The following is a 13,246-nucleotide window of genomic DNA, read 5'->3' on the forward strand; positions in this document are numbered from 1 at the left end:
ATGCTACAAATAACATCCTCAAAAAACTCGTGATTTCACTTTCTAAATCCACATTGACTGTGTCCAGTGTTGCCATTCTTCTCGAAATGTTCAGCAACACAGCCTTTATACCATTTTCCATACCATGGATGTCAAGCTAATTGGTCTGTAGTTACTATTTTCTCCCTTCTTAAATAGTGGGGTTACATTTGTATTTTGCCCAGTTAGCAGGCATCTTTCCAGAGCCTGTAGACTTACAAAAGCTAACCACCAATGCATCCATTATCTCCAGAGCTACTTCCTCTAAAACTCTGGGGTGAAGTTTATCCAGTCCAGGAAATTTATCAGCCCTCTATCCAGTTTCGAGTTAGCCAAAACATTCAAAGGAAAACTGGAAGATTCAGCAATTACATCTTGGAAAATTCACAAGGCAAAGTGAAAGGTTTTGCTCTAAGTCTTTATCAACTCATTTTTCAGGAATGCCATGTTTTCCCATGGATTTCAATTGCAATGAATGTACAATTCATCACAATTTAAATCGCTGCTCTTACCAAAAAAGGACTTCATCTAGCATTCAAAGTTCACAGTGCATAGCAATGTTTCAGTTAGCATAAAGGATAGACTCAAAAAGAGAAATTGTTGGAGAACGTCAGCAGGTCTGACAGCATCTGTAGGGAGAAGTGACTCAAGGTGTGGCTCCACCAAGGCCCTTTATGACTGCGGCAAGACATCCTTACTCCTTTAAACAAATCCTCTCATGATCAAGGCCAGGTGCACCCACATGCCACCTTTCAGCACCATCCTGCTGTGTTCCCAATGCTGGGGAAGTCCAGGACTAGGGGTTATGGCCCAAGAATAAGGAATAAGACATTTAGGCCTGAGTTGAGGAAGAATTTCTTCATTCAGAGAGTTGTGAATCTGTGGAATTCTCTCCCACAGGAAGCTGCTGGGGCAAATTCATTAGATATATTCAAGAGGGAGCTGGATGTGCCCTTGCAGCTAAAGGGATCAAGGGGTATGGGGAGAAAGCGGGAGTGGGAACCTGAAATTGCATGATCAGCCATATCATGTTGAAACGTTGTGCTGGCTCGAGGGGCTGAATGGCCAACCCCTGAACCTATTTTCAATTTTCCATGTTTCTACAAAACGTTAGCTTGCTTTCATTCCATGGATGCTGCCTGACCCCTGCCATCATCAGCATTTTTCATTTTTGATGCAGATCCAGTGACCTGTCATCAGAATAGAATATAACACGAGATTTAGCACGAAAGCAGGTGAGAAGCCACTAGCTGTGGAATTAGAGTTAATGTTAGGCAGAGAACTGTACAATCTCTGTGAGGATTTACATTTCCCGTTTGTCAGAAGAATCAAGCGTTTAATCCACTTTACCTCATGTTATCCACTTTGATCTTACTACATGCATAAGAATGAGCTATTGATGTTAATCCTTCAGAACAAGTGTGTTAAGTACTTTGATTAAAATCAGGTCTGGTCTAAAAGGTAAGCATCTTATTCAGTCAATAGTCAACAGAAGCTTTTACTATTCATTCTTGCTCTATTGTCTTAAGCTACACTTAGAGTCAAGTTTTAACAAGAAGATTTAATTTTTCACATAATTTAAACAAATGGATTAATCTCTAATAGTGAGATTTTTCCCCTTTTAAATAGAAAAAGGATTTTATTGACAATAATCTCAGTTGTCCCATTAAAAATTAAATGATGTTATATACAAATCAATAACAGGGATCTTTAAATGTGTAAATATGAACAACAAACAAATGGTTAATCAAAAACAAATTGCTGTTACCGTGTTTCGAAACCAAATACTTAAAGTTCTTTTCACATACTGTTATTTATATTATCATGACTCCAGATGGTACAGAAATTAAATTTCTAGAGTGATTGGCCCATTTTTAAAAGGAGCTATGCTGTTTCACATCCACACTGGGCTCAAATAATTTAAAACTGTAACTGCTATTTCAAATAAAGTGAGTAGCTCATTAACTGCAGCTCACTAAATAAGCCAAAATTACTTCTGCAGATCTCCAATTCAAATATGATTGTGTCAAAACAGAATACACATATCTGGGATAAGGCTGGTATCTGATGCTAACAAAACTAGAATGAGACGAAAATACAGCAGGGATAGAGGTTGATAAACTTGACAAACTTTCACCCTTTCGTTTTTCCCCATGAGTCACCCAGTCATAATCTTCAAACCATTTTGAAAGCGACCGTCTCATTTTCTTTGAGAATAATTTCTTAATATTTTTCCATAAGGTTTGTGACAAAGAAAACCAGATTTTAACCACCTCCTCTCTGAATAGATATTTACTTCCATTTGGTCCTTTCTTGTGATCACTGTACTTTAAATCTGTAGTGACTGTAACGAGATAACAAAGTGTGAAGCTGGATGAACACAACAGGCCAAGCAGCATCTCAGGAGCACAAAAGCTGACGTTTCGGGCCTAGACCCTTCATCTGATGAAGGGACTAGGCTCGAAACGTCAGCTTTTGTGCTCCTGAGATGCTGCTTGGCCTGCTGTATTCATCCAGCCCCACACTTTATCATCTTGGATTCTCCAGCCTCTGCAGTTCCCATTATCTCTGCGACTGTAATGAGGTCAGCTAGGTGGACATCATAGATAATGAATTCTCTGATTGGAGCTGTTAATCTGGTCCAATCAGGTTGCCGTGGTTGACAAACAGGAACAGCAGTGTTAGACATCCTGCTCACTCTGAGAAAGCTCGATCAGTGTCAAGGACTCTCCACACGTATATAAAGGGTGACTTGGTCACGGGACAGTGGTCTCTATGGAGGTAGTTCAGTGGTGTTAAGAGACAAGCATGCTCCTGAAGAAATTTGCTTACAACAGTTCATCTTTGAGTTGGGTTAAGCATTTCCGTTATCTTGCTACTGTTTGGGAACCTTGATGTGATCGACCCTGTCATTGAAGCCTGGGCCTAGTATGTGGAAAGAATGTGTTATATTTTCTGTAGGTGTACAGATACAGATCCCTATCCCTCTATTCCCTTCCTATTCATGTATTTGTCCAGGAATTCCTTGAATGCTGCTATTGTGTCTGCTTCCACCGCCCTCCTCTGGCAGCATGTTCCAGGTGGTCACCACCCTTTAGTGAGAAACTTGTCTGGTACATCTCTTTTAAACTTCCCCCACCACACCTTGAACTTGTGTCCCCAGTAATTGACCCCTCCACCCTGGGGAAAAATCAACGCCATTCACAATCCTTTAAACATCGATTGGGCCACCGCTCCGCCTCCTGCGTTCCCGTGAAAATAAATCCAGTCTATTCAACCTTTCTTTGTTCCTAAAATCCTCCAGTTCCAGGCAACATCCTGAGAAACCTTTTCTGTATCCTCTCCAAAGCATCAACGTCTTTCTGGTAGTGTGGTAACCAATACAGTACAAAATATTCCAAGTGTGGCCTAAGTACAGTTCTATAGAGATGCAGCATAACTGGCCTATCCTTATACTCAGTGCCCCATCCAATGCAGGCAAGCAGATCACAGAAACATTTTATTATCTTATCTACCTGCACGGCCACCTTCAGCTATCTGTGGACCTGCACACCCAGAACCCTCTGCATATCAAAACTCCTTAGGGTTCTCCCATTCACTGTATAATTTCTACCTGTACTTGACCTTCCAAGATGTTTGTTTGGATTAAACCAGCTGCCATTTTTCTGCCCATGTCTTCATCTGAACTAAATCCTGTTGTATCCTCTGTCAATCCTCCTCACTATCTGCAACTCACCAATGTTTGTATCATTTTGTATCTTGCTAATTAGACCAGCCATGTTTTCATCCAAATCATTTATGTAAACCACAAACAGCAGAGGTCCCATCATTGATCCCTATGGAACACTATTAGTCGCAACCCTCCATTCTGTATCCATCTTGCCAGCTCACCCTGATACCATGTGTCTTCACCTTTTGTACAAGTCTACCATGAAGGACTTTGTCAAAGGCTTTACTGAAGTCTACATAGACAACATGAGGCACTTTTCCCTCCTCAATCATCTTCGTCACCTCCTCAAAACCCAAGCAAGTTAGTGAGGCATGACCTGCTCTGAACAAAACGTGTTGTCTATTGCCAATAAGTCCACTTGCTTCCAAATGTGTATAGATCTTGTCCCTGAGAATCTTTTCCAATAATTTCCTTACCACCAATTTGAGGCTCACAGGCCTATAATTTCCTGGGTTATCCCTGCTACCCTTAAATGATTGGGCAACATTGGCTATTCTCCAGTCCTCTGGACCTCAGCTGTGACCAAGGAGGACACAAAGATGTTTGTCAATGCTCCAGCATTTTGTTCTCTCATCTCCCTCAACATTCTGGGATAGACCCAATCAGCAGGTTTTGTTAAGGTTATGTAAACAGCCTGACTAGGGAAGAGGTTATACTAGACCTGCTTCGGGGAAATGATCCCATCCTGGTGAGTGAAGTTTCATGACCATGAAGGAAATGGTAAACTTTTTAACACCGAAACTGATGACCATCCTCCTCTTTTGACTTAGACATACTTCTTGTCTTTGTTGACCTCAATGCAAATGTGATGGGCCTTTCCTCCAACCAGCAAGATGTGTGACAATACAGCGCCAACCCCTTAAAGTGAGGCATCATGTACTAACCATTGTGGTAGTTCCAGGTCAAAATGAATTAACACCTACAACCGTTTTAAAGGCTCGCTTCACTTTCCAATGAACCTTCTCAAATCCTGTGGTCCATTTCCAAACTACCCTTTGTCCCCAGGAATCAATGCAAAGGTTTTATCACTGTTGCCAGATTAGAGGCTAACTTGCAGTAGTAATTGTCAAGTCCCAAATCGCTGTGGAGACACATTATCAGGTTTAGCGGCATACATGATGGCCTCCGTGTTTTTGTGCATCTTGTGTCGTCCCTCACCATAGATTACATAGTTCAGGTACTCTAGGGGATCCCTTAAAAAAATTTCATTCCTCCCTTTTTTTAAACTTGCAGATCCATTTTTGAGGATTTCTCTTCCCCTACCACCCCCACCCCCACCACTCCAGTGGACAGGTCTTCTATCAGTGAAAGTGGATATCGATCCACACACACGGTTGGATTTCCTGTGACCACAGTCACCACAAATCCTCACAGTGCCATCAGCTTTTAAGACAGAATGGTGGGAATGGTTCTAACATTTCCAGATTCACCAGCCGCTCCGGTTCCATTTCCACTTTAGATCAAATGGTGCACAGTGCCTGGCATGCCTTCAGACTCTGGATGAGTCTCCACCTTCAGCTGTATTTTAGTTTCAACCTATGCGATTCCCCCAGGGTTCCCTTGAAGACATAATTTAGGAGTGAGAGGTGACTACTCTGCATTATTCGGACACTTCTGGGTACAAAACTTAAGGTTTGAATTGGGATATTACTAATAGGCTGGTGGACTCAAATGTAAGTTTGCAAGAAATCTTAGACATGTATAAAGTGGTAATTATGCAAACTAGTCTCTTAAATATACCATTACCAGGACAGCATCCATTGATAGCAACACTTGTTTCATGCATGCCTGCGTTATAATCTTGGCAGTCTCCAAATAGTAGTGCCCATTCTCCCTATAGATTGATTCGGGAATCAGAGGCACCATGGTGCCTGTACCCACTTCCATCTTTAATTTGGGAAGAACGAAGAAATGATCAGCTTCACTCCATATCAGCTGGACGTTTAACTGAAGCTCTGCTTACTCTGGCTCTTCTATTTTTTCAAAAGTCCCTGTATACTTTCTGGTTGGCAACATGAGCCTTATGCCTTGTTCTCAGGATTGTTTATTTTTGATTTCCCCTTCTCTTGTTTGACAATTTTAAGCATTGTGGCCCACCTTCTTACATTTTCAGCTCTGGGTTTCTCGAGTCCAAGGTGTTGATTCTTTTTGAAGATTAGATTAGATTTCCTACAGTGTGGAAACAGGCCCTTCGGCCCAACAAGTCCACACCATCCCTTGAAGGATCGCACCCAGACCCATCCCCCTATAACCCACACACCCCTGAACACTATGGGCAAATTAGCATGGCTAATCCACCTAAGCTGCACATCTTTGGACTGTGGGAGGAAAGCGGAGCACCCGGAGGAAACCCACGCAGACACGGGGAGAATGTGCAAACTCCACACAGACAGTCGCCTGAGGCAGGAATCGAACCCGGATCCCTGGCACTGTGAGGCTGCAGGGATAACCACTGAGCCACCGTGCCACCCTTTTGGCCAAATCTACCACAATGGTAGCATTCTGCTGTTGGTACTGTACTATGAGCTTCCACTAACTTATGCATCTGGGCACTGATACTCAACTGTGTTGCTTCACTGGCTGACAACTGCATCAAGGCAGTTATTTCGAAATAAAGATAACAAAGTGTGAAGCTGGGTGAACACAGCAGGCCAAGCAGCATCTCAGGAGCACAAAAGCTTCCAGGTCTTAGTAGTTTCTGTTGAATAGCTGTGTGTTGGACCAGCAGTCCTACAAGTTATTCTGAAGGAACTCTCCGAATTCACAATGTTCCACTGACCTCTTTTAGGAAGCTATTAATTGGGAAATGGACTCTCCATGTTGTATGTTCAAAAATAAAACAAATGTTCCACAATGATCAGTGGCTTTGGTGCAAAATGACTTTCCATCACTTCACATAGTTCTTTCTGCTGGCTTCACAGTTTGCACTGAACTCCTTAGAATTTCAAAGGTCTTGCTCCCAGTGGTGCTCAAAAATACAGTACCATTAACTTTGTGTTCAGAATTCCATTTTCTCTCTTCGGTAAATGGTCCCACTGCTTCAAATTGGCCCACTATTTATTTCCCACCACTCAAATTAAGATAGCTGGTAGTTGCTCATAGCCCAAGACCCCCAATGAATATTCTTGACAATTATTTGGGTAAGCACCTCCTTTCTCAGCCACTGGTTGCAGCCCAAATCCCCTCATGACTGCCACTCTCAGCCTATTCCCAGGCGCTGACTGCAACCTGAGTTCCCTCATGGCCACTTCCGTCTGTTTTGTTCTGTCACGCTACTTCCTCAATCCTGAGTCATTTTCAAAGTCTGGATGATGATCATTCTCTTCCTTTCAAAACTGGCAGTAGCAGAAAGTTAGTGGATGGTGACTCAGCCTCATTGCCAGTTATGTTTGGGTCTAATTCATACACTATACATGAAAAAAAATCACAAGATAGCCATGCAGAAATTTGAACCAGGAGCAGTTTATTTTATGTTTTTGTAGCTGCATGGTTTACCCCAAAAAACTCTCTGGGTCACAACCCACTCTCTTAAGGAGGCAGCAGGCACCCTAACTACATACATAAAGCTTGGTAGGTAGAGGCTGTTATCAATCATCGAATCAAGTGTCTTTGTGACTCAATGTTGTATTTTATTTTATACTGCTCCTGTGGAGACATGCTTCATTATTTTTACAAAGTGCCTTTAATGTAAGTTATTTGAGTTACGTGGATGACTTAGCAACTAGTCCCTTACCCAAATATCTCTTAACCTAGGTATTTAGCATCCTGTTGCAATTCACACCACTCCTTCCCCTACTCCCTTTGTAACATCTGTCCCACTTTTATTACACCACCACACCCCCACCCCAACATTTGCTCTCTTGATAAAATATCCTTTAGGCCACTTGTAATATTTTAACAGTCTCCCACTTGAGAAGTGGACCCATCTGGTTAGATTAGCAACAGCTAAATCCGCAAAGACCATTTTTGTCCTGAATTAAACATGCAACACAATAAGCAATGAATTAATTAGAATCCTTTATTTAAGGAGGAAAGGTTTAAAAGCCATCATATATATATTCAAACTTAAAGAAAATCTATAGAGGTTATAGAAAAGTTTAAATTGATTTAAACTGCTGGCAATAAGTAGTGTATCAGTGCATTTCATTCATTGATTCATTCAAATTCCACCAACATACGAGGAGTAAACTTCAAGTTTACACACTTTTTATGGTACATTATCAATTACAATTATCACCTATTACAATAATTGCTTACATGAAATAATACATTCTTTACAAATGTGGCACAATGATGTAAAAAAATGGACATTTTAAATTTTGTCAATAAATTACATCTTGGAAAATTTTAAAAATCTGAAAAAAATTTAGCTGCTTTAAATACACATAGCATGAGATCTGAAAGTTATAGAAAACTGTATCACAGGAAGTGGTTTTCTTCTTTTTGCAGCTTTTGTTGGTCTTAATGCATTGCGTAGTTGAACTGGTTTGCAAATTTTTCATGTTTTCTTTTGTCTATGCAAGCCATTGCTTCAGAGACTCGTTTCATTGAAGCCCTGCAAAGAAAATAAGCCGGCATAATGTTTCAACACAGCAGAGATAATTATAGCTTTAACTCTCACTCGGTTGTAAAGAATATACCATTAGGATTAACAGTTTGAACAGAAGCTAATACTATGTTGGCTAAATTTCATTTTTGAAAAAAAATACTATGTTTAAGATTACAACCAAATCAGCTTTTTTTCTTAAAATGGCAGTTCTGCCTGACAGTCCAAATAGCCTAATTCTGTCCCTTATACGGACACATAGGCCCAAATCTTCCTGACTACAAATAGTTGCAAACCAGATGTGCATTTGATAGATGCACTAAGGACCCCGCAGAAGTCCTACTGCTCTCACTAAACAACAATTACCCAAGAAATCCAAACTTTTGATCAATTACCTTGTGACCAGTAACGCCAAATAAGTCTCCAACTCCAATTACACATTGAATCTTTGGAAGGTCCAAGCTTAAATTTGAATAGATTATAACTCATTGCCAACTATAAAACTGATCCCCCAAGTATTAACACTGGATCAACTTCCCACAGACACCCTGACTCTCCACCACATCTCAATTGACATAACCCACCCACTGATCTAAGCCATCTTTGTAACTTGAATCCCTCAGCACCTGACCCACCCTACCCTCTCATTAGCACACTTGCCATCAACTCCTCCAGGCCTTATCGCCACACCCACCCAATCCACCCACCTCCTACTGCCCGCCTCCTGCCCCAACCTGCTAGCTCACCCCATACCTCATCTCCGTGGCTTAAGCCTTTGGGATCTTAAGCTCCAGAACATGACAGCTCGTGTTTACAGCAATAGCTATGACCCAATCCTGGACTGGAAGGCTTCCTGAAAAGGAACGGTTTGAGTTTCTCAAAAATTGAAAGTCTCAGTCAGAAACATGGAGTTTCAGGAAACAGTAAAAATCCCACTGAGACTTGCATGCCACCAAATGACGCCATTTGGTCCAGGATTTCTGTTCTCTAATTTAGTCAGCCCATACTTCCCATTTCATCTGGGGCAGCACGGTGGCTCAGTGGTTAGCACTGCAGCCTCACAGCACCAGGGACCCGGGTTTGATTCCAGCCTCAGGCGACTGTCTGCGTGGAGTTTGCACATTCTCCCTGTGTCTGTGTGGGTTTCCTCCGGGTGCTCCGGTTTCCTCCCACAGTCCAAAGACGTGCAGGTTAGGTGGATTGGCCATGCTAAATTGCCCGTAGTGTCCAGGGGTGTGTGGGTTATGGGGGATGTGATGGGTGGGACGCTCCAAGGGGCAGTGCGGACTTGTTGGGCCGAAGGGCCTGTTTCCACACTGTAGGGAATATAATCTAATCTCAACATCCTTTTTAAACTATAGTTTATCAAAGCTTCAATTGCCCCCAAGACAGAGTTCAAAGCTGTATCACTAAAACCTGAAACCTGTATTCCTCTAGATCAACCAGTTGAGAGCAATTTATTTTTGTCTACTACATGTAAACAAAGACAAAGAACATTACAGCACAGGAACAGGCTCTTCACCCCTCCAAGCCTGCACCGATCCAGATCCTCTATCTGAACCTGTCACCTATTTTCCAAGGATCCATATCACTCTGCTCCCTGCCCATTCATGTATCTGTCTAGATATATCTTAACTGACACTACTGTACCTGACTCCACCACCTCTGCTGGCAACGCGTTCCAGGCACCCACCACCCCCTGCGTAAAGAACTCTTCACACGTATCTCGCTTAAACTTTTCCTCTCTCACCTTGAAATTGTGACCCCTAGTAATCGATTCCCCCACTCTTGGGGGAAAAAGCTTCTTGCTATCCAACCTATGCCTCATGATTTTGCAGACCTCAATCAGGTGCTCCCCTCAACCTCCGTCTTTCTAATGTAAATAATCCTAATCTACTCAACCCCTCTTCATAGCTAGCGCTCTCCATACCAGGCAACATCCTGATGAACCGCCTCTGCACCCTCTCCAAAGCATCCACATCCTTTTGGTAATGTGGCAACATTCCAAATGTGGTCGAACCAAAGTCCTATAAAACTGTAATATGACCTGCCAACTCTTGTACTCAATACCCTGTCCGATGAATGAAAGCATGCCATATGCCTTCTTGACCACTCTATCCAACTGCATTGCCACCTTCAGGGTACAATGGACCTGAACACCCAGATCTCTCTGTGCATCAATTTTCCCCAGGGCTTTTCCATTTACTGTGTATACTTCGCTCCTGAATTTGATCTTCGAAAATGCATCACCTCGCATTTGCCAGTATTGACTTCCATCTGCCATTTTTCCGCCCAACTCTCCAATCTATCTATATTCTGCTGCATTCTCCAACAGTCCCCTTCACAATCTGTTACTCTATCAATCTTAGAGTCATCTGCAAACTTGCTAATCAGACCATCTATATCTTACTCCAGATCATTTCTGTACATCACAAATAACAATAGTCCCAACACTGATCCCTGTGGAACACCACTGGTCACAGTTCTCCATTTTGAGAAACTCCCTTCCACTAGAACTCTGTCTCCTGTTGCCCAGCTAGTACATCCTAGACCCCATGCAACTTCACTTTCTCTATCAGCCTACTGTGGACAAACATCAAACGCCTTACTGAAGTCCATGTATATGACATCTTCATTTGTCTATCAACTTTGTCACTTCCTCAAAGAATTCTATCAAGTTGGTAAGACATGATCTTCTCTGCACAAAACCATGCTTCCTATCAATAATAACCTCATTTTCTTCCAAATGCAAATAGATCCTATCCCTCAGTATCTTCTCCAGCAGCTTCCCCACAATTGACGGCAGGCTCACCTGTCTATAATTTCCTGGCTTATCCTTGCTACCCTTCTTAAACAAAGGGGACAATATTAGCAATTCTCCAGTCCTCCGGGACCTCAGCTCTGCAAAGATATGTTAACGCCCCAGCTATTTCCTCTCTCGCTTCCCTCAGCAACCTGGGATAGGTACCATCCGGACCTGGGGACTTGTCCACCCTAATGCCTTTTAGAATACCCAAAACTTCCCCCCCCCCATGCTGACTTGGCCAAGAGTAATCAAACATCTATTATTAACCTCAACACACTTGTCACGTCCCTCTCCTCAGTGAATACCGACACAAAGTACTCATTAAGAATCTCACTCATTTTCTCTGGCTCCTTGCATAACTTCCCTTCTTTGTCCTTGAGACGGCCAACCCTTTCTCTAGTTACCCTCTTGCTCCTAAACTATGAATAAAAGGCTTTGGGATTTTGCTTAACCCTGTTTGTTAAAGATATTTCATGACCCCTTTTGGCCCTCTTAATTCCTTGTTTCAGATTGGTACTGCTTTACCGATATTCTTCCAAAGCTTCGTCTGTTTTCAGTCACCTAGACCTTATGTATGTTTCCTTTTTCCTCTTTGCCAGTCTCACAACTTCACCTGTCATCCACGGTTTCCTAATATTGCCCTTTCTATCCTTCATTTTCACAGGGAAATGTCTGTCCTGCATCCTAATCAACCCCCCCTTTAAAATCCTCCCACATATTAAATGTGGATTTACCCTCAAACAGCTGTTCTCAATCCACATTCCCCAGTTCCTGCTGAATTTTGCTATAGTTGGCCTTGCCCCAGTTCAGCACTCTTCCTTTAGGACCACTCGCACCTTTGTCCATTAGTATTCTAAAACGTATGGAATTGCGATCACTATTCCCAAAGTGGTCCCCTACTGAAACTTCAACCGCCTAGCCAGGCTCATTCTCCAACATCAGATCCAGAAATGGCCCCTTTCCTAGTTGGACTATTTACATGCTGCTCTAGAACACCCTCCTGGATGCTCCTTACAAATTCTGCTCCATCTAAACCCCTAACACTAAGTGAATCCTAGTCAATGTTGGGAAAATTAAAACCTGCCATCACCACTGCCCTGTTGCTCCTACATCTTTCTATAATCTGTCTACATATTTGTGCCTCTATCTCATGCTCACTATTGGGTGGCCTGTAGTACAGCCCCAACATTGTTACAGCACCCTTCCTATTTCTGAGCTCTGCCCAAGTTCTCCATTGTGCCCTCCTTCAGCACAGCTATCATATCCTCTCTGACTGGTAATGCAACTCCTCCACCCCTCTTACTGCCCTCTCTATCCTGCCTGAATCATCTATATCCTGGGATATAGACTTGCCAATCTTGCCCTTCCCTCAACCAAGTCTCAATAATTGCAACAACATCACACTCCCAGGTACTAATCCAAGCCTCAAGTTCATCTGCCTTACCTACCACACTTCTCGCATTAAAACAAATGCACCTCAGACCACCTGCGTTCATCAAACCTGTTGCAATCTCTATCAAAGCTGTCCCTGAATGTCTTTTGGTCCAATGGGGGATAAAAAACCTAGATTCTCTAGCATAACCTTGTAGCTAAAATCCCTCAGGACCGGAACCACTCCAGCTGATCTCCTGTGCACCCTCTTAAATGACTTTCAGATTCTTCCTGAAGTGTGAATATAACTGGATGCTTTTACATTTAATTTCTCTACTGTTCTGAGTTCTAGGTCCTCTTCTATTTATGATTTTTGTAAATGATTTGGATGAAGGATTGGAAGGGTGGATTAGTAAGTTCGCAAACGATATGAAGGTGGGTTGATAGGATGCAGAACTGGGCTGAGAAGTGGCAAGTGGAGTTTAACCCTGAAGAGCATGAGGTGATTCATTTGGAAGGACAAACCTAAAAGCCGAATACAAGTCGAATGGAAAGATTCTTGGCAGTGTGGAGGAGCAGAGGGATCTCTCAGTTCATGTCCACAGTTCTTTGAAAGCTGCCACCCAGGTGGATAGAGTTGTTCAGAAGGCATATGGTGTGTTCGCTTTCATTAATAAAGGGATTGAGTTCCAGAGCCATGAAGTTATGCTCCAGCTATACAAAAGCTTGATTCGGCCACATCTGGATTATTGTGGGAGTATAGTGAGTGCTGAGG

General features: G+C 42.5%; 1 protein-coding gene across 1 annotated transcript in view; it reads right to left on the bottom strand.

Moving 5' to 3' along the window:
- Positions 1–7,783: 7,783 nt before the first annotated feature.
- Positions 7,784–13,246, bottom strand: part of uvssa (UV-stimulated scaffold protein A) — a 105,137-nt gene continuing 99,674 nt past the window's right edge. Inside the window, exon 14 of the mRNA XM_048531757.2 lies at positions 7,784–8,303. Within this exon, the coding sequence (XP_048387714.1) occupies positions 8,210–8,303 (94 nt within the window). The 3' untranslated portion in view covers positions 7,784–8,209. The remainder of the gene's footprint in view (positions 8,304–13,246) is intronic.

Source organism: Stegostoma tigrinum, chromosome 1 (genome assembly GCF_030684315.1).
Source record: "Stegostoma tigrinum isolate sSteTig4 chromosome 1, sSteTig4.hap1, whole genome shotgun sequence".
Lineage (NCBI taxonomy): Eukaryota > Metazoa > Chordata > Chondrichthyes > Orectolobiformes > Stegostomatidae > Stegostoma > Stegostoma tigrinum.